Source organism: Malaclemys terrapin, chromosome 4, assembly GCF_027887155.1.
Source record: "Malaclemys terrapin pileata isolate rMalTer1 chromosome 4, rMalTer1.hap1, whole genome shotgun sequence".
NCBI lineage: Eukaryota > Metazoa > Chordata > Testudines > Emydidae > Malaclemys > Malaclemys terrapin.
In genome coordinates, this window is record NC_071508.1 from 16,372,067 (window position 1) to 16,393,622 (window position 21,556).

At 53.7% G+C, this 21,556-nt stretch overlaps 1 protein-coding gene across 9 annotated transcripts in view; it reads left to right on the forward strand.

Annotated features, from left to right (window-relative positions):
- PLEKHA6 (pleckstrin homology domain containing A6) overlaps positions 1-21,556 on the forward strand; it is a 139,259-nt gene that overhangs the window by 85,859 nt on the left and 31,844 nt on the right. For 3 of the 9 annotated variants that reach the window (XM_054028752.1, XM_054028753.1, XM_054028745.1), the window contains exons 2-11: positions 3,248-3,334; positions 3,702-3,816; positions 4,695-4,799; positions 5,316-5,388; positions 6,803-6,903; positions 13,650-13,825; positions 14,235-14,720; positions 15,472-15,982; positions 16,917-17,003; positions 18,746-18,799. In XM_054028752.1, the coding sequence (XP_053884727.1) occupies positions 3,715-3,816; positions 4,695-4,799; positions 5,316-5,388; positions 6,803-6,903; positions 13,650-13,825; positions 14,235-14,720; positions 15,472-15,982; positions 16,917-17,003; positions 18,746-18,799 (1,695 nt within the window). In that variant the 5' untranslated portion in view covers positions 3,248-3,334; positions 3,702-3,714. Of the gene's footprint in view, positions 1-3,247; positions 3,335-3,701; positions 3,817-4,694; positions 4,800-5,315; positions 5,389-6,802; positions 6,904-10,183; positions 11,932-13,649; positions 13,826-14,234; positions 14,721-15,471; positions 15,983-16,916; positions 17,004-18,745; positions 18,800-18,991; positions 19,046-21,556 lie in introns of those variants that run through there. The other 6 variants (XM_054028747.1, XM_054028749.1, XM_054028750.1 and 3 more) reach the window with 4 other exon arrangements.

A 21,556-nucleotide genomic window follows, 5' to 3' on the forward strand; every position in this document is an offset into this window, starting at 1 on the left:
AGAGTTGGATCAGGCCATTGGTTTCCTTGGGGCTGCTTAAGGCACAAGGTTTTACTCCCATGCATGGCAGAATCAAGCTCTCAGTGACGCAATTCCATCTCTTATTATAAACAGTCTTCCCACGTGCAGTCTAATCTCATTCATTTGCACTTAGTAGGGCTGCAGGGCCATTACTATTGTAAATGACTCTTTTTCCGAACAAAGGGGTAAGTGAAAAAACAGCAGGCCCAGTGGAGTTACACCAGCGTTGAGTTTTCCCCACTTAAAAACAGCATGTCGGAGAACATGACCACGCTAATTTAGTTGGACAGCAGTAATTTCATTTTATGTTAATATCTCATCATGTCACAGTCGATGTTCTGTGATATGTCCTGGAAAGCTAATGAGGTCTCAGCAATCAGAGACCTCACCTTGGCTCTCTGTTCCGCACGCTTTGCTGGGAAGTGCAGATGAAATTTGTTGCGCAGATTATGCAGCGTGTGGATTAGCAAAGGGAGATTCTGCTGCAATTTGCCGTTCATTAAGTGTTGCAAATCCATCAGCTTTCGAAAGGGGCTCTTCATGCCCTGTTGTGGCTACCAGGCTGTTGGATGAAGTCCTGTGGCTTCTGCTTCTTTGGAGCCCTCTGCTGGCATTTGCACATGATCTGGGGTTCTACCTCCACTCAGATCCTTCGTAAAAGAGCAGCTCTGTTCTTAACGTCTGTGAGCGGCGTGTAGAAGGGGGACAAAGGTAAACAGATGTTTGCTCTGGTTTTATTGTGTCCATTTTCTGCCCTAGTTGCAAGCTGGCATCTCATCTGCTTCCTCCAAGCCAAAGCCAGTAGCCACAGCCCGCTCCTTTAAATCCCACTTGCAGAGATCCCTCATGGGATTCGGAATGCTGCCATACCTGGGAAGATTGTGGCTATTGTCTGGGATGGGGAAATTCAATTTGTTCCTGCAAGTGTGAGTGCCAATCACTGGCAGAGAACGTTCTCTCCTGGTCAGTCTCAGACAAAATGTGAGGCAGAGAGCCTTGTCTCTGTAGTGAAGCCCTATGCTCAGGACAATGGGCCCAGTTCTGCTCTGCTGCACCCAGGTGACCCTGTGGAAATCAGAGGGTTGGGAGCAAGCTATGGGCCTGTGCATCCAGTAGCCAGTGGTCCCATGGGCTGGGTTTGACAACAATTAGTTGGGAGCTGGAGTAGTCTAGTGGTTAGAGCAGAGGACAAGGAGCCGACTCCTGGATTTTATTCCCAGTTGCTGCGGACTGACTGTGGATTTAGTGCAGATGCTGATACCCTCGCTCACCTTCAGTAACGCCGAACTCCACATGTGGTCTGAGTCGTTCCAATGGAAGCGCTCAAGGAGGAAAGTTCTGTTCTGTGTGAGGGTCTCTGGATCTGACCCTTGCAGCCTGAGTGCAAATGAATCCAGATAAAGTCAGTAGGATCTACAGCAGCTCAGTCCTTCTGAAAATCAATCCCTTTAACCTCTCTGTGCCCCCATTTCTTGGTCGTAAAACAGGACGACTAATACCAACCCATCTCTGTAAGGGGCTTTGAGATCCAGGTCTGAAAAGTGCTGTGTGATAACAGGGTAGGGTGATTGCTATGGGTACTGACTGCTACTCCGATAATGAGGATCTGGAGCCGGTAAAGGACCACGGTAAAGCCAGGTCTTTCCAGGGGCTGACTGGCGATATGAAATCCATATCAGTGTGGCTTTGGGCGTGTCACTCGTACTTTATTTACTAGCGCCTGCGTAACCCCGTCCGTGCTGCATTATGTACGTCGGTGCTTTGTAATAATGTACACCAATGGGCTTGCTGTTTCTTTGGCTGTTAGAACATGTGGTTGCGTCACACAGCAAAATTAATAGGGAGGAAAGCCCCTGAAGACTGAGATTTAATAGGCTGTTATGACAGGTGACTGCCATTGGGGGCTATTCATTAGCCCAGTCTATCGACACCTCTGAAAGCTTCTCTTCCAATACATGCCGCTCATCCAAATAGATGCTCCACAGGAAACGGCCTGTGGAATTCAAGCATGTACTAGGTGGTAGTGAAGGGGCTAATGCTAGTCTGGTTTTGTGTGCCGGGTCTGTGCAAATGTGGCATAAATGCTTCCATCCATCTGGACGTGTATCTGGGGAAGTGGAAGTGCTGTGAATACTGGCCTGAGGAGGATCTGCCTTTGTGGCATCATTGCTCAGTGGCAAGAGGAGACGGAGAGCATTGTGCATGGATGATCTCCGTCTCCCGGCACCATATGTCGGCCAGGCTTAATGGCAGCTGCTAGGTGGGCTCTGCCATGTGTGTTCATCTTCACACTCTGCTCTGACCTTGTCTCTCTTCAGCCCCGGAGATGCTCCAGCTGGTTTGCCAAGCCTCCTGCGTACAATCCCACCTGGTCTTAAAGTAGTAGTCGCCTCTTATTGGCATACACCTAGGGCGGAGTTGAAATTACAAACACAAAGCCCAAGAATTTAGGGCTGAAATGGGAGCGTGATTGGGACCACCATGGCTTGTGTTCTGTCCAGCTTGTGGGGCAGACAGTTTCTTCTGTCCCCAATACATAGCTGGGCTGGTCTTTACCCAGAAAGGTGGGAGGGGGCAGTTATAACTGAATCACAAAACCCTCCTGCTTCCCCCACACACTCAACCCACCAGTGTTTCAAGTTCCTGCCTCTCCTAGACATGAATTAATTTTACAAATCCCTAAAACATACTGAGGTTCTCGCCACCTCAAACTACCCAAGGTTCACTCATTCTTAGTTATGAGAAAAGCTGGACAAGAAGAGACCAGTTGCTTACCTCGGCTGGCATCCCATCTCCAGCAGTGGGCAGTGCAGGAAGTTTCAGGGGTATGTATACAAGGTCACCCCCTCAAAATGTACCTATTGGCACAATGCTAAACCATACTCTATGGTAGATGAGGAGAATCCTTCCTGACCCCATCTGGTGATAAACATATGCCCTGAAGCATGTGGCTTGATAAACCCTGATCATTTTTACTAATGTAGAGTCACTGCAAATGTTGTTTCCGCCCTTAGTGAGTTGAAATTCATTCATGAGCTATGTCAGAAAGAAGCCGAAGGCTGGGCACAGTCAAGCCTTCAGTTATTTGCCTCCATAATATCCTGCAGCAACAACTTTCAGCACTTTGAACTGGTACACAAAGCAAAAGAAGAGCCGGGACGGAGCACGTTGCTCTGTTCACTCCAAAGCCGCTTAATTCCGCCGAACTCTCCTCTATGTTTTCCAGCCACAATGAAAGACGGAACACGTTTCTGCACCCTGTGACTGGACACATCCCAGAAGAAAACGCAAGATTTGACTTACGTTTACAGAAGTAGGTTTGTTTTAGAATGCTGCCGTGTGTGTGTGTACATAATGATTGAAGTGAAGGAACCAGAGGGGAAAAGAACTAATAATACCAAGGAAATATTGAGAGCAAAGACCATGGCAGGGGATCTACAGGCCAGGGAACAGTATGGCTTTGCTGTGAGACGAGGGGCAGCCTTGCTTTGCTATGTATGTATGACACGTCTGTGTGTTTGCAGTGTGGGCCTCATCCGTGGAAGTCAGCCCTGTGCATAGGGGTGAGCACCATAAGTGTATCAGTGTGTCATACGTCTGGGCCGTTATTCCTCAGCTGTCCTGGCAGAGATCTGCAATAAGCTTTTTTTCTCTCCTTTCCCCCTCTCTTTCGATGGCAGCTCTACAGTGGACATGTCCAGCAAAGCAGGTGGGAAGCGACCGGCGACCATCAGCAGCGAATCATCCAACCACACCATGGTGTCAGAGATGCCTCAGGAGCGACCAAATGGCAGGGTATGTTCATGGAGCACTGGACACTGGCCTGGGACCCTAGGAGACCTGGAATCTATTCCCAACCGTGCCCCTAGCCAGCTGGATCTAAGCTGCCCCGTATACCTAATGTTCTCATTGCCTCTGGACATCTGAAAGGGCCCTTCTTCTTGTTGATTGGGCTGGGGGTAGCCAAGCACACCTGCCCTGGTGGATGCCTGCTGGTAAGCAGATGTATTTAGCCTGTTGGAGTCGCTGTGGGCACAAAAGCATTTAGGGATGAAGATGGGTGTTTAGGCACTGGACTGGCATTCAGGAGATCTAGGTTCATTTCTCAGCTCTGCCACAGACCCCCTGCTCTCAGCCAAGTGGCTTCCCCGCTCTGTGCCTCAGTTTCCCCCTCTGTAAAATGGGGCCAATCATACTGACCCGTCTTTGTGAGGTTCTTTGAGATGTGGGAATGAAAAATTCGGCATAGCAGCGAGGCGATTATCACGCCCCTTCCACACTAAGGGGAAGTAGCTGGCTGGGATCAGAGCATCAGCAAAGCAAAGGCAGCGATTAGGATCCACCCCCGTTTTGCGGTAGGGAAAAGATAGGCCAAGCTGGTTGCAAGGAGGAAGCAATGGCGAGCCTTGGACAAGTAGCTAAATGGCTGAGATTTCCCAAGGGTGATGTGATAGGAGTGCTGGCGGTAAGATGCAGCTCTCCCTCGCCTGCCAGATGGCAGCATTGCAAGGCATCCCTCAGCCGCATGCTCCGTGAGCTGCATGGCTGGGTCTGACTATTCCCCATGGGTTTGCCGGGAAAGCAAACGCCCCCAACAGCTGTTGCCGCCACCCCTGGGAGAGGCTGTTCTAAAGCCGGAGCGTTCTGAGAGCCTCCTCTCTCCTTCTCCAAAGGCCTCGCGCCCTTCCCGGAAGGGGATCGCCTTCGGGAAGCGCTCCAACTCCATGAAGCGGAATCCCAACGCCGCGGTGACCAAAAGCGGCTGGCTCTTCAAACAGGTAACGTCCCCCTTGTGCCGCGGCGGGGAGCATTCCCCTGGCTGAGCCATGCATCTCGCAGTGCCACCTCCCTCTGTCAGCCAACACCTGGGCATCAGCAGGGACCGAGGGACGATGTGGTGCCCCATGCCGCACTAGGACTGGTGTGGGACTGCATGGGGCATGGCTCTTGGGTGCCCATTCCACGCACCTGCCAGACTTCCCCCGCCCCACCCTCTATCTGTCCCAACCTAGCTCCAGTGCATCTGGCTATGACAGCAGGGAGCGCTGCTGCTGGGTGCCTGCCCCATCTGGCCTGCACCTCTCCCCAGTCACTCCCTCCCGCAATGGCTCCTGCAAGCCAGCACGGCTCAGTGCCACCCTGTGCCCTCTCCTCAATGGAGCCCACCCTGGGCTCTCCCTGTGATGCACGAGATGCTGCGGCTTCCCCCACTCGCTTTCCCCCACTTTTCCCCCTCTCCGCTTTACAAGCAGCGACGGGTCTGGGGCGCCCTCTCACTCATGCCTCTCTTGCAGGCCAGCTCTGGTGTGAAGCAGTGGAATAAGCGCTGGTTCGTGCTGGTGGATCGCTGCCTCTTCTATTACAAAGGTAGGTGGTGGGGCTGAGGACTAAAGAGCCGTCCCATGGGCCCAGTCCTGATGGGGCAGGGATCCGGCAGCTCCTGGTGCACTTACAGCCCCAAAGCCAGGTGACCAGGGGTCAATCTGGGCAACTGGGGTCGGATCTCAGAGTCCAGCGCTGGTGAAGAAACCCAATTTGTTGTTTGAGGCAGAGCGAATCCCGCCCAGCAGGTGGCTGCAGGGAGATGGGTGCGGCCAGTCAGAGGAGGACTTAAAACCCTCCTCTTCGAAGGGAAGGGTTTGCTGTTACGAGTTGCTGAGGGATCCCCATGAGGTGCTGAGCACCTTCCCCCTCAATGGGAGCCACATACGCTCAGCACCTTGCAGGACAGGGCTCCGAGAGAGATAGTAAAAGGTGCTCCCAGGGGGGAATGCTGTGGAAGGTAGCTCCATCCATGCATCCTTCGGTTTTTCTGTAGCCTCTTCTCTTACAGTATCCAAGGTGGGGGGACGGTTGCATAGCCCTCTGGTTAAACACTGTGAAAGGGATCGTGCTTGGTACAAATTCAGCAGCTCCCTGCTGGTTCAGCTGTTCCCTTACTCACCTGGCCCAGATGAGACCAGAAGCTAGCCCTGCCTCTCTCCGTGGGGAGCTGTGGGTCTGTATACCAGAGGCTCTGCTCTTGGCATGCCCCGGATCTGAATGCTCCAACTCCAGCTTCCCTGTGTTAATGATTAACATCAGCAAACAAACCTGTCACCCTTTTGCCTGGACCTCCTAGGGCCAAGTTGGCTTTTCGAGCAGCTGTTATCAATGGTGCCAAGAAACAGAGGGCATGAGGGGGGCACTGGCACCATACAGCTGCTCGAGGTCCGTGGGAAACAGCTGCCCCATGCCATAAAGGAGTGACGGAAGCCAGTCCTGAATTCAGATGCCAAATCAGTCCCCAACTTATCCGGGCTGGAGCACTCCTCGGTATGGAGATTCACCCCTTCACACACCCCACACCTTTTGCAACCTCCGCTTTCCAGCAGGCCGCTGGCTCGGCCTAATCCCTGGCAGCAGGTCTGGAGAGCGGGCATGAATAATTAACCAGCCTGTATTGTGAGCTGTGAGTGATAGGTTTTTGCGGGGGCGGGGGGAGCGGGAGAAGAGAACAACAGATGGGCAGATGCGACAGGGAGGGAGCCGGCTTCCACAGGTAGGCTGGCTCCGGTCCCTGGGCTGTGGTCGCTCTTAGGAGCCCAGCTCCCATTTCAGCAGGAGAGAGGAGGGATGCGTTCCTAGCCCGAGGAGCCTCGTCCACTTCCCCCTCTCCTCGTGCTGCTGCTTTAAAGGGGAGACGGGTCTTGCCAACCACCTGGCATCTCCAAACCGGCCTAAGGAGGGGAACTCCCCCCTCCTTATCTAACGCCCATTTCTTCCCCCTGGGTCAATGCAGATGAGAAGGAGGACAGCATCTTGGGCAGCATCCCGCTTCTCAGCTTCCGGGTGGCAGCCATCCAGCCATCGGACAACATCAGCAGGAAACACACCTTTAAGGTCAGTGTGTGGCCGTGACGGCATCTCGGGGGCAGCGTCGTGCTCCCAGCCATTGGCCCGGTTCCCGGAGGCCACGAATGGAGCCGCGGTTTGTCGCGCGACCCTCCCGTCCGAGAATCTCGCTGCCTGGTAGGGCCTGACGTAGGCTGTTGGGTAACAGCAGCGCTCAGAGGTCTCTTGGCTTGTGCTCTCCACTTCCTGTGGTGACCTGTACTTGGGGGAGGTGTGAGCTGCTGTGGACGGTCGCTAAAGACAGGCACATAGCTGAAGGGGAAGAATGGGCATTAGTGACCTGGATGCCTGCTGCAAACTGGAGTCCTTGACACAGCACTAGGGGTAGAGAGAGAACTGCCGCTGTGTCCTCTCACCGTGCTCAGAACAGGATTAACGAGTCCAGGTCTTTTAGCCTTCTAGGGTGTGACCCAGCCCTGCCACTTTTGTCACTGGCCACACCTGCGCCAAGCAGGGGGGCATATGGCACCCCCACTCTGAGCCGCCTGCTTTGCTCAGATGTGAAGAGGACCACATGAGAGGTAAAACAGGGGAATCGGGTCTCTGGGTTTCCAGTCTAATAACGTTTAGCCAGAACGCAAAGACCAGACCCAGACCAAAGCGCCCCGTGACTTGGGGAGGGAGCTCAGATTGTAGGAGGAATCCTGCTGCTTGTTCCCCCTCTGAAGCTGTCCCTCTGTCTGTAAGAAAGATGGGTGGAGGAGCTGGCGTGCAGATCCAGACTGGGTTAGAGCCTGTGTGATGGCGAGTGTCTTCAGCTCCTATTGACTTCAGCGGGAGTTGAGGGTGCTTAGCAGTCTTGATGCTAATACGGGGTGAAATTGACCCCTGTGCAGAAAGCAAGCACAATAATACCACCACCAAGTGCTTTACACCCATAACTCTCAAGTACTTTTTGAAGGAGGTCAGGATCGTTACTGCTGTTGTACAGATGAGGAAACTGAGGCACACATAAGGCAAGTGACTTGCCCAAGGTCATCCAGCAGGCCAGTGGCAGAGCCAAGAATAGAACCCAGATCTCCCAATGCCCAGTCCAGTCCTCTAGTCACTAGGCCACGCTGCCTCTAACTGGAAGCTGTGTATGTCTCAACCCCATAGGTTTAAGTGTGTTACCCTGCTGCACAAGCGTGAATTGCTCCTAGCCAGCGGTGATCAAAGCATGCTAGTAACCCAATGCCAAGGAGGGGCTTCTCCTTCTCAGCTGACAGCTGTGTGAGGGTTTTCGCAAGCCGTCTACTCAGCCATTCCCCCGTTTTGAGTTACTCTCCCTTGTTAATAAAAACAACAAACGTACGTAAGCCAGCGTTGCTATAGAATCGCACCTCCGGCAGTGCTAGAATTAGACTGCGTTCAAGCCCAGATGTGCAGGAGGGCTTCCCCCATCTCTCTTTTAAACTAGTTTAGACTAGTGTTCACACTCACTCTCTCTCTCTCTCTCTCACACGCACACACACAAACTCACTCTCACATACACACACAGGCAATATATTTTAATTGTTTAGCACGTAATTAGTTTCTACTTGTCAAACTTCTGTGCTGAGGGGAGCGGCTGCAATGGAGCAGGGACTGAAGCTGTGAAACTTCTGCTGAGCTGTGGGCAAAAGGAGCCGTTTGGTTTTATCCTCCCAAGAGCAGTTAGTGTTACACATACATGCACACTCAGACACGCACAAGCACCGTTGTACACACGGTAGTCCATGCTCACAACTCACCTAGACTTAATAATCTGTCCATTCACGTATGCAAATTGAAATGTGCATCCAAACCATGGGCCAAACACACACTCAGACTTAATTGTTTTTCACACTTGTACATATGCATATTCCCACTTGCACTAGCACACAGGCCGAACACACCTTGCGTGCAATCACACAGGTGCACATGAACACACACACAAACATACTCCCACATACAAACACCTACTCACTTGCACCCGTTTATGCTCAACTCTCGCTCAAAGAAAACCCAGCTCGCCCACCGATGCACACAGATGTACACACGGAAACAAAAATCCACAAGTCACAAAAACACACTCCTACGCCGAATGCTTGCATACACACACACACTGCCTTGATTCTCTCCAGCTGGGGACAGAGCTGCAGAGACGCACACAGAGCCTGGATTCTCTGCAGCTGGGGGCAGCATTACACACGCAACCTTGATTCTCTCCAGCCTGGGGCCGTGCTACACCCACCGCTCTATTTTGTTTTTATTCTGAGGCATTTTTGGGTGCTCGTCACTGGAATATTATTTGCACATTCATTCCTGCTCCAAACCTTATATTGCAACATTCAGCAGAGGGCGAAAGGTCTGCTCCGCCCTCCAGAGGCTCCCTGTCCTATTAATGGCAATAAAACAAGAGAGCAAGGGAAAGAACCTTCAAGAACTGGCAAGTCCTGGGAACATTTGGGTCATTAATAAAGCATGGATCCGGCCTCCTGAACTCACTGCCAGTCGGGTTAACCCCTTCAGGCCCGTATGGGGAACAGCGGTTAGAGACAATGCGGCTCTGACCCAATGTCAGCCAAAGGGAGAATGAGAGATTTAAGGCTTTCTCGTGTTTTATTAGTCTCCTCAGCCGCCTCTGTCCTGACCCAGGCCAGGGTTTGGGGGAGGTCAGAGAAGCACGTAGCAGCTGGTTTGTGCCCTCACTTACTCTGTGCAGTCCCTTCGGCTTCTGTGGAGCTCCAATGGCTGGAAGGTGTCACTTGGGCGAAGCACATGCTAAATCCCATTGACTCCAATAGGACTCAAGCATGTGCATAGATCAGGGATTGGCAACCTTTGGCACGTGGCCCGTCAGGGTAAGCCCCCTGGCAGGCCGGGCCGGTTTGTTTACTTGCCGCATCCGCAGGGCCGCCCGGGGGGGGGGGGGGGGGGGCAAGTGGGACAATTTACCCCAGATCCCGCAGGGGCCCCCACGAGAGTTTTCAGGCCCCCCCCCCCCACAAGATTTTTCGGCAGCAATTTGGCGGCGGGTCCTTCACTCGTTCCAGGACCCGCCGCCGAAGACCCCAGGCCCCCTGAATCCTCTGGGCAGCACTGCACATCTGCATTTTGGCCAATCGCAGCTCCCACTGGCTGCGGTTCACCGCTCCAGGCCAATGGGGGCTGCGGGAAGCCGCGGCCAGCACATCTCTCAGCCCGCGCCACTTCCCGCAACCCCCATTGGCCTGGAGCGGCGAACCGCGACCAGTGGGAGCCGCGATCGGCCGAACCTGCAGACGCAGCAGGTAAACAAACCGGCCTGTCCTGCCAGGGGGCTTACCCTGACGGGCCTCGTGCCAAAGGTTGCCGATCCCTGGCATAGATCATGATTCAACAAAGTCTCTAGGGGAGTGGGGCAGGATTTGGGCCTGGCAGATGCCAGCACTGAGAGCAAAATTTACCTCGGCGCATCACTGGAGCGGCTCTCTAGAGCTTGGCTGGTTCCTAGGGACTGTGCTGATCCTTGGTGCAGGAGTGAATGCCACTCATGGAGAGTGTTTACGTTCATGTACCGCTTTCCACTGGGGACTGGAGAGACACAACTGGGGCTGGGTTCCAGGTTCCCATTGAAATACAATGCTCTGACCCAAAAAAAGCCATTTTGCATTGCAAAAGAAATTTTGACCCACATGTTTTTGGGTGATTTTTGAAATTTTTTTGACTGCAAACCATTTTTTTTTCTCCCTCCCAAAAAAGCCTGAAAAGCTTTTTTTTTATTTTGTTTTTCACTTAAAAAACTGGACATTTTCCTGGGAAATTTGGATAAAAACGAAAATGTTTCAAAATTTCCATTGGAGTAAATTGACCTTTTCCAAACAGCGTTGCACAGAGAACCATTTTCCGTATGGACTCCAATATTTCTTAATTCTGTACTGGCTTAGGTACTCTGATGACAGGTGCCTTAGAACTAAACTGGGCAGCTAAACAGAGAGCCAGCCCTTCCTGGGGGCAATAAAGGAGAGAGCATCTGTAATGTTAGCTTCTACCGATGACTCTGAACCATGGAATTTGAATCTGGATCTAAATTTTCCCAAAATTCAGGGGAATTTTGGATCCTACATTGTGGTTCTAGCCCACGTCTAGTACCCAGAGATTCATCCTGATTAGCCATAATGGGAAAAAGAGAGTTGAAAAAGCCATAAATGAGGCACCGGCAGGCTCAGGAGTTTAGAAGTGGCTTACCAGGTTGCTGGTTTGAATCCCATCAAAGTCAGTGCTCAAGTGCCCGTCCTGGACTCGGTGGACAAGTATCTGCATGACTCAATTGACACTCTTGGTGGCGGTCTCATCAGAGAGGCCAAGGAAGGAACAAGCCACAGAGACTGAGCCCCCTGGACCCGACCCTCTGATCTCTTCGAGTCAGGGCTGGGTCACGTTGGCAGGGCAGTGGAGGGGTAACGTGTACCCTGTGCAGAGTGGCCATAAACCCCTACCTCCTGAGTAAGTGAGAGGAGATTCCTGGTAGTCACGTTTCACACCTACTTTGCACTTGCTGGGACACTGGGACACTGTACATTACAGCACAGGGCCGGGAGGGGGAGCAGTTGTCATTGGATCCACTGTGTCCTGTTTGAAAAATGGAGATGATATTAACCTATCCTCACAAGGGGGCTGTGTGAGGCTTAATTGATTACTGTGCAAAGTACTGCTGTATCCTTGATCCACACGGGGTCAGTCTCTGATGGCACAATTTGACTCCCGTTGCGTCTGATCCAGCCTTCTTCGCACGCCCAGAAGGCCGGATCAGGCCCGATGAGAGACCGTTAAATGGGTAGGATTCCATCCTCTGGTTCTGGGCTAACCCAGCACTGAGCGTGTTCTCAGCTACGCTCCATCTGCCCCTCTTTGGTGACACTGCTGCTCCTGCCACGCTCTGCCTGCCTGATGCATCTCCCTGTTGAATTCTCTGCTGGGTGGTTTGACCTGTTCTCTGTGTTTCCTCCTTTCTTCCGTGTGAGGATCTCCCCCCTGGAGAGGAGGTTTCTTCCAAGTGCCCATCTGCAATGCCAGCACACAGCCACCAAATAGGTAGTATGCTCCTTCCATTTCCAAATGCATGCTGGAAAGAGAAGGGATGCGGCCGGTTGCAGATTGCCCAGCATGCTTTATTCACCTCCACCCGGCGAAGGGGGACGAAACATTGGGGTTTATGTCTCTCTCTTGCGGATCGCGTGCTTAGACCTTCCTGGTGTTCCCTAGTTGGGAACTTGGTGGAGAGACCGAGGTTTGTATGAACCTAGCAGGAAAGATTCCTCTGGGGCTGGGAGCCCTTGACTAGTAACAGCAGCTGGTCAAAAAATGCTACATATTCCCCCAGGGGGGATCGATTAGAACACAAGGAAGAATTTTCCATTTTGTTGAAATATTTGGGGTTTTTTGGCAAAACAAACATCAAAAATTTGTTTTGGGGTTGGTGGGGAGGGAGAGGAGGGAAGGGGAAACCCAGAGAACCAAAATAATCTTTGGGATTTTGTACTTTTTTATAAAAAAAAAAAAACAGAAGATTTTGACCCAAATGAACATTTCCCCGTAAAATTGGCTTTGTTCGAAAAGCCATTTTTCATCAAAACCATGTACCAGTAAGAACGTTTTGACCAGCTCTGTTCTTATCTTACCATTGCCAGCCGGCTCCTTTATAAGCTCTGAATATCCGCGAAGGGGACATGCACTGACATTCGCGGCCAACCTGCAAGATTTGCATCCAGATTTGCAAAGTGCATTTGCATCTGGGGTTTGGCTCAGGGTAGCATCCTGCCGCTTCCTGGATCTGAACTCCCTTGATGATCAGCTGTTCGGATCGGGGCGGTTTTGATTCAGGCCCGTCTATAGTTGAAGTTGTGAGCCGGATGAGCCTGGATAAATCCATTCCTGGTAGAACATCTTCCTCCAGTTCAGGATTTACCTGTACCTGCCCCAGGATAGAGCCTATATTTGTATGCCCTGATAACTAGCAGATCCTGCTCTGGTACAGAGGGGGTTAGTAACAAGATGAGGAAGCGGTAGTAGTGGTCTGCAGAGCTGGACTCCACCCTTCGGAAGGGATCAGGAGCGTTTCGAGGTGGGTTTCTCTGCCCACTTCTGTCCCTGAAACCAGAAGTCCTAAAAATGCTCTTCTCACTGTTCCTGGTCAGGGTCAGAATTGTGAACTCTTGTTAAATCGGTGCTCCGGTATTGTGCGGTGACTGCCCCAAGCCCTGCAGCGTCCCTGGTGCAAGCTGTCCTGCTTGGGATCAGTACTGCAGAGTGCTGTGTGTTTTATGTTTAATAAGGGTTCCGTGCCAGGAATTCCCAGAGGGGGCCCATTCGGCTGCGGTTTCCCACATCTCAGGGTATGGGGAGAGCTTATGATAAGATGGCGCTCATCTGAACCTTTCTAGATCCCGCCCATCACTAGATATGGGTCTCCCTGAGTCAGTGAATCCAAGGGAAAGAGCCTTGCATTTGCTTTGTGTGCCTTGCTCGAATGGGCTGTCGGGAGACCCCTGGCGATGGCATGTAACCCAAATCTGACCTCTCCCCATGTCCCACAGCATTGGGTCATTTTCACCCGACTGGCCTGGGGACAGACCTGACGATTTGATGGGTATTTCTCCATCTCTCTGATCCTATGGCCGGGGGGAGGGAAGGGGGAGAGCTGGCACTGGGGAAGAGCTGGCACGGCTTCACCGACAATTCCAGGCGCCCTCAACTGGACGACTGACTTCTCTCTCCTCTCTCTGTGTACGCACTTCTCTCCCTCCCTGCAGGTTACTGTGTGCTGGGTGGAGGAGGCCCTGGGGCGTCACACGCAGTCCCTCTCTTCCCAGGCCGAGCACGCCGGCATCCGGACCTACTTCTTCAGTGCAGAGAACACTGAAGAGCAGGAGTCCTGGATCCAAGCCATGGGCGAGGCTGCCCGGGTGCAGATCCCACCCCCCCAGAGGTCAGCACGACAGGCACCATATGCTGTGCAGCAGTTGCCAGAGACTCAGGGTCTCTTCGGAGAATTGGGGGGAGGGGTCCTGCCTCAAGTTGGGGGCACATTGGAGGATACAGTGGCTATTAACTTGGGGGCACAGTTGCTAGATAACTTGGGGTCCCTTTGGAGATGAGGGGAAGTGGCCATTAACCATGGGGTCCTTTCAGCACTTGGAGGGGCAGTGGCTGGAAAACTGAAGTCCTTTGGAGCATGTAGGGTGTACAGCAATTTGAGGGACGCGTCCGAGCGGAGAGGGTCAGTAACCATCCACTAGGGGGTCCAGGGACTGGATCGGCCCCACTGTCCTGGGATGATTTGGGCCCAGGGTTGCTGTCCAGTGGGAGGTGACGCTCTGCGTTTCTGTGCCTGGCAGGCGGGAGAAGACGGACTCTGAGAACATCCCCCCCAGCAAGCACCACCACCACCGGACCACTGCTCACAGGGAGCACCCCAAAGCAGACCTGGAAGCCAAGACCAGAGGGGAGGGTGATGGGCGTGGTTCAGAGAAGATCGAGAGGAAATCGGAGAGGATCGACAACAAGAAGGAACCCCTGGTGAAAGCCAATGGCATTGTGGGCCAGGAGATGCCATCTGAGCCCGGCAGCCCTTACCCTGAAGCCCCACGGTTTCCAGCTGGGGTGGAGAGATCCACGCAGCCCAACGGCTGGCAGTACTCTTCCCCCAGCCGCCCCGGCAGCACCGCCTACCCACCGCAGGATGGGGAGAGTGTGATGCACCGTCCGGGCTTTGTGCCACGCACCAACCCGGAGAAGATCGCCCAGAGGAAGAGCTCCATGACGCAGCTGCAGCAGTGGGTGAACCTGCGCCGGGGGGCTGCCCCGCCGGAGGAGCTGAGGAGGTAAGAGGGCTGCGTGGTGTGCCGTGCTGGGGTTAACATAAGGGAAAGGGCAGCAGATCTCCTCCTCTCCCTGGCAGAACAGCATTCCCATCCTTCCCAGCTGATGGGGGGAGGGTTCCCCCTCCTGTTCTCCATGCACAGGGACGGGGGGAGGGCCAGGAAACCTCAACCAAACCACGTGCTGCTGCGCCATGCAAACCACTAGGCCTGCCCCCCCGGACCGAGACTAGGGGGCAGTGAGTTTGGAGCGTGGGGAGCAGCAGCATAAGCAAAGGGAGCCAGGCGGAGATGCGATCACGAAGCCTAGCTCACTGCTGCAGCCTGCCAAGTGGCGTAGGGGAGCAGCTGTGTGCCAGCCATGCCCCAGGGAGGTGGCTGGGCAGAGGGGAAAGTCATGGCCTAGGGTCTCCCAGCACCGACACTGACTCCAGTTAGCTTCCTAAGGCGGCTGTGTGGGCCCCTGCTCTGAGATCCGAAAGCTGGTGCAGTGGGGAGCAGCACAGTCTCCGAGTTCTAGGAGATTGCCCTCCGGATGGGGTCCAGGGGTCTGTCCCATCGCTGGCAGGGGATGCCTCACTGCTCGGCACCTTGGGCGTCCCTCGCAGGATCTGCCCTGCCAGCAGGTGGCGGGCGGACACCGGCCCACCGGCGCAGGCCGAGGCTGTGGCTTTCCCATGGAAATCCCGATGGAGTTGAAGCGCTGGATCCAGGTTTTACAATTCTCTCTCTTCCTTCCTTGGGGGGATTGTAGCCCCAGCAGGTTTTTCCCGATGTCGCGAAGGGTCCCCGACTACTACGCCCCTTACTCGCCCCAGTACCCGGAGGATTACCAGTACTACCCGCCCGGCGTGCGCCCTGACAGCATCTGCTCCATGCCCGCCTATGAGCGGGTGAGCCCACAGTGGGCTGCGGAGGACAAGCGCCACTCCTTCCGCAATGGAGGCCCCTACCAGCTGCGTGAGTGGAAGGAGCACCCGGGTTACGGCAGGCAGGACGTCCCCGTCTGGATCCCCGGCCCCGGCCGGCAGTCTGTGTATTACGACGAGGTGGATGCTGCCTCGGACTCCCTGCGGAGGATGTCCCTCCAGCCCCGCTCCAGGTCCGTGCCCCGTTCGCCCAGCCAGGGCACCTACAACAGGGCGAGGATGTACTCCCCGGTCAGGTCGCCCAGCACCCGCTTTGAGAGGATGCCATCCAGGAGCGAGGAGATCTATGCTGACCCTGCAGCCTACATGATGAGGCGATCGATCAGTTCCCCAAAGGTAAATGCCTGCCCTTTAGAGAAACAGCAAAGGGGGCTGCAGGTCAGGATCGAGGGGCACTGGCAGAGCTGGGTGGGGGGAGCCCAGGACTGGAATAACAACAGTCTGCAGGTCAAGATTGCAAGCTCAACTTGCACCCCCGCTTGCACTGTGCCTGGCTCAGGGTGCGGGGGTTCGTTTAACTCCTTCAGGACTGCTCTGCTTGCGCCAAATGTCCTTGGACCAGGGCGCTGGCCTTCAGAGCTTCCTCCTGGCCTACCTCCTCTGCCTCCCTGTGAAGATACCCTGCCAGGTTATTTGTGTTTGTTTCCTTTCTGCTTCTCCTCATAAGATGAGCAAAGAGGGCAAGCCTGTCCCAGAGCGCCAGGGCAGGGGAAACGGGGGAGAGACGGTAATGCTCTCCGGGGCACAGGGTAATTCGGTTATCTGAGCCATTAGAGGCGTGAGGAGCCTTTTCTGGGTTTCCCTGACAGTAAGCGCAGGAGTCTCAGGATGAGACCGTGCAAGGGAACCTGGCTGAGCTGTTGTACAGTCAGAGCGAGAGATGAGCCCGACCCAAAACCTGGATCCAAACACCCCTGAACTGGGAGCTGTGCCTGAACTCAGACTTTTAGCCATATCCCCTTTTCCTTTCCTGCCGCCTTCCCCACTAGAAAATCTCCTCCTAAGAAGTGGCATGGTGGGACTGTCCATAAGGCAAACATCTGGGACCAAATGAGTTGGGTTCTGCTCCCAGCTCCGCTACTGGCTCACTCTGTGACCTTGGGCATGCAAGCTCACTGCCTCAGCTTCCCCATCCCTAAAATGGGCATAATTTAAACTGAGCGAGCTGAGATCCAACGGCGCAGTGTGAGCGACCGCAGTCAGTTTATGGAGTGGTATAAACGTCTCACATGTCTTGGCGGGGGGGTGGGGGTGTCTCTTCTCTTCTCAGTATGATTATCTGGGTGACAGGAGGCCCGTCCCTGCAGGAATGTATCCCTACAACTACCCGGCGTCCCCTACAGTCCACGACAAAATGGTATGTGCTGTCGGTGTCCGGGCGTTCCATTGCTGACCGTGTCTCTCCCGAGCCGGTGGGAGCTGCTGGAGTCGGGGATAAAGGAAGTGATACTGAGATGCCTGCTTTGCTGGCGTGGGGCTGGAAGTTTAGAGCTTCCTGAGATTACCAGTGTGTGTCCAGCCAAGGGGCATGTGTGGCAGCTGGGGTGTATTTCCCTTTCCTCTCTATTCATTGCACCGGACACGCTGAGAGTCCTGCTGCCCTGGACGTGCAAGGAGCATAGCTGGGACTCAGACTAGACTGACTTCTCATCCGCAGGGCGGGAGCAGGGAGGCTGGGAAGTGGGGTGCATCTGTTCTTGGAAGACTGAGGAGGAAACCGATCTGCTCGGAGTCCTTTGCAAAGATCTGAAGGGGATGCACGATCTGGCATCGGGGGTGCCATTTGGGGCTGGGTCCAGTGAACCCCACATGGAAATCCGCTCCCACCTTTCCCCAGCGCATCACCGTTCCCACTGCAGAGTGGTGTACCCACTGGAGCGGAGGGTGTTGGAAGGTGGGCGTGTGTTACCTTGTGGGTACGTGCCTACCCTAGTCCAGGGACTCATCACTATGAAGCCCCTCAAGGAGTAACGAAGGTGCACAACTGCTTGGAAATCCCAGCTCCGGACGTATCCTATCACCTTGCAGTCTGGTTTTCAGCTGGGGAAGGGGGGTGTGGATGCAAAGGATGGATCGAGCCCTCCTGTCCCTCTTTCTCTTCCGTTCCCAGGTTTTACTGCAATAGCTGCTTTGTTTTGCCCAACCAGCCTGAGCTTTTCTTTTTGATTTGGGTATTTTAATAGGTCAGGGGCAGCAGCCAGAATCCGCTTGACTGGGCTGGAACCTCCAGTCTGGGACTTAACCGCTCTGTGCCAGGGCCTTGATCTTTCACCCGGGAGAGCAGTGGGTAGAGCCCAGACTGGACTTGGATGCCTCACGGAATGGACTTGAGCCGCACCCCTGCTGCACGCAGCTTCTCCCCCTCACTGCTCCTGGCTTGTGGCCTAGCTATTCACACAGGATTTCATTTTGATCGGTAAATGCATGTGGCTGAGCTGGAAGCGTGTGGCTGGAATCCCGGCGCCATTGAGCTGATCCAGGAACCATGTCAGAAAGCCCCATTCCCAGCTTCCAGTGCTGCGGGGCAAAGGGGCAGTGAAAGCATCCAGCAGTGGGGCGTGGCAGCTAGTTAGAGGAGCTGCTAGCTGTGTCAGCTCCCGTCCCTTGGAGCGAGAGTCACCAACGGCAATAATGCAGGAGCCCTAGCGCGGAAGCTCCCGGCTACTGCAGACCCTAGCAGAAGGCGATGCAATGCTGGCTGTCGGGGAGTTCCTGGCTACTTTGAACCCAGCTTCTCCCTGCAGGAGGTGATCTGGGAATGGGGAAGGAGCATTGCCTGGAGGAGAACTCTCATTCACTGCAGTCCCAGCCCCACCCAGCGGGAGGCGCTATAGGGAATGGGGCAGGAGCACTGGCTGTGAGGGAGCTCCCAGCAGGAGCCCCTGTCAGGCGCACAGAAAGATCTCTTGAAAAGGCTCCTCGTGCTAAGCACTCACCGCCAGTCCTGCTTTCGGAGCGGTTTAGTCACAGGAGGCAGTACTTGGCCTCCCAGCCCGAGAGCTCTTTGCCTTTCTGCAGCCGTCACCTAACCGCTTTGCTTCTTCTTTGTGTGTTTGTTTGTGTTTCCGTTTTTGCCGCATGTCTGTTGGCTCCTGGTAGGATGAACTTTTAGACCTTCAGTTGCAAAGAAACCTAGAATATTTGGACCAGCAGGTAGGCAGAGCTGGCCGCGAACGTCACGCTGCTCATGTCCCCTCCTGCCTCTGTCACTGCGCCATCTCCCCTCTGCCTTCAGTACAGTGTCATTCCCTGCCCCTTCCCTGAACATCCATTCTGCAGCCTTTCTTGGCATCGCGGCAGCATAAGCCATCTTTGGTTTGCTTCCTCCATTCTTCCCTTCTGCAGGGTCGCCCATCACTTGACTGGACAAATGCCTTCTGTGCGTCAAATGACTGCGAGGTACCAACCAGAGTCAGCGGTGCAATGAATGTGTGTATGTTGAATGCCCCTACATGCTGGTGCGAATCAGGAGTAACTTGAGTTGGGTCACTGGAGATTGACTGGGGCGAGTGGGAGGAGAACGTGACCTGTCCAGATGTGATTGGATCAGAAAATGGGTGTGTATGTAAGTGTAAATTTCACCAGTCTGGGGCCTGGATTCTCCTCGCACACCCATGTGTCACTAGTATAACTGCACTGATTCCAGTGGGCTCCTGATTTGCACCAGCGTAAGTGAGAGCAGAAACTGGCAGCAAGCCGGCCCAGATTATGCTAATGTGGGACCAGATTCCATCCCACCTCACGCATCCTAGTTCCTTACTCTTCTGGGAACCAGTCCATGGGTACGGCACGACTCACTGGAAGGAAGGGGAGCAGAAACTGGCCCTCAGTGTCTCCACCTGCTCTGGGTCACTCCTGAATGTGGTTCAGTGGATTCTCCGGGAGCCGTGCATCTGCTTACGCTGGGTCTGATTGAGGGTACGGAGGTGGCAGATCGTGGAGTGCTGGGGGTGGGAGGCAGGTAGTTTTCTGGGATGGGGCAGCAGACTGTTTTCGGACGCGATACCTTCAGGAGGGGACAGCCAGGCCCTGTGGCCCATCCAGTGTAGGAAGAACACTGCCTGATTTGGGTGCTCATGAAGAGTTCTGGACTGACAGCCCGGGAGAATGAGCCCGCCCTGCCCACAGCACAGGGACGGTTTGGCCAGCAATAAGGCGTGTGCTGTCCCTGCCAACAGACCTTTGATCTAGCGGGTCAGCCTTCTGGGGGGGAAAGTGGCTTAGCCCATCCTCGACCTCAGAGCTGAGACATCTGCTCTGAGGGGGAAGGAGCCAGGGGAGACGGTGCTTGGAGTTCTTAGTCCAAGCAGCTAGAGATTGTGGGATGAACATGGGGCTGCTGTTACGTCCAGGCTAGGAGTGGACCACTAAACATTTACAAAGACCCAAAGAGCATAGCCATACGGCTGGGTGCAAGTGTGTGTGTGTGTGTGCAGGCTCTTGTTTGTGTGTTGTTGAAGAGGGGCAGAAATTGGAGATAATTGTTAAGAAATTCAGGAGCATAAAAACCAGTTCCCTCTCAGAGGTGAAAGACTTGATGCAGGTCTTGGGGAAGCAGCATCCGGTTCTGATACAAGAACCAGCCCGGACAAACCTCCCCCGATCCTTGACTTGAGCCAAACCTCCACTGCACGGGAGGGTGTGTTTGAGGCAGGTGGTAAACTCCACATCATCATAGGAGTAGGGAGGGGAAAGTCTTTTGGGGAACATCTGCAGGAGCGTCGAGATGAAAATTACAGATGAGGCGTGAGATTAAAAAGGGAAAGAAAAAGAAATTCCCCAGGCAAGTGCTGCATTCTGATGTTTGCCTGCAGAAGTCTGTATTTCAATAGGGAAGCTGCTCCAGAACCGAGTCATATATGCCCATCGGTAGAGCACTCCCCGAGGTGTGTCTGTCTGGCTTGGAGCGGAGCCAGACATGAGCGAGGAGAAGGCAGTAAAATAAAACGCTCTCCAGACTATTTCACAGCCGTCAGCAGCAGGGTTTCCTCTCGTGAGTTCTTTGAAAATGCTCCCTCAAAGGCTTACTGTCTCCTCCTCCTTCCCGACTGACCTTTGGAGAGACTAATCAAGTCTCCCTTTAAAGCACTGTTTGCTTCTTTATTTTCTCATTCCCTGTTTGTCTGGGAAGCTGAAACGGAACATCTTAGACGTGATCCTCAGCTAGTGTGCACTGACGCAGCGCCATTGGCTTCTGTACAGCTACGCCCAGTGACATCAGTTGAAGATCTGGCCCTTTGTGTGCTAAACTGACCCCTACCCTTGTGTGGGTACTGGGGGAGCGTGAAAGGAAAGGGACAATGGCAAGATTTTATGGTGCAGAATTAGATCTCCTAATTGTGGTGTTTGTCTGGTTGTTTGCAAGTCCCTTTAAATGCTGTTTACATGGGGATCCCACTCCACCAAAACAAACAAAAACATTAGTGCTATTTATAATTTTGAAAAGAAAATAAGTCCCGGTAGCTAAGTACTAATGACCAGCCCTACAATAATAAGCTAGCTTGTGCAATCTTCCCACAATACGCGCCTATGCGGTGGGTAACCCTACAGTCACAAACTGGTGGGTGAAACACTACACTTGCAAACTGGAGTCTGCTAAGCCTCCGGTTTGTGCAGCCCTGCAATAATGAACCAAGTTATCCTCGCCCTAGGGAGAGGGGGGAAACCCAGCAAGATAAGAGATTTCAGTTTTAAATTTCCAAGCGGTTGTTATGAACAACTGTAAGAATGTCGTCTTAAAGAATCTGGTGCATGTACTTTTGCTTCCTTTTATTCTGTTCAGTGGGACCATCAAGATATCCCCTATCTAGGTGTTAGCAGCATAATTCTGAGGGTAGTATTTATTTATTAATATGCTCAGACCAGCAGAGGGCACATGAGAACCCATTTTTTAATATGTAGGTCTGACAT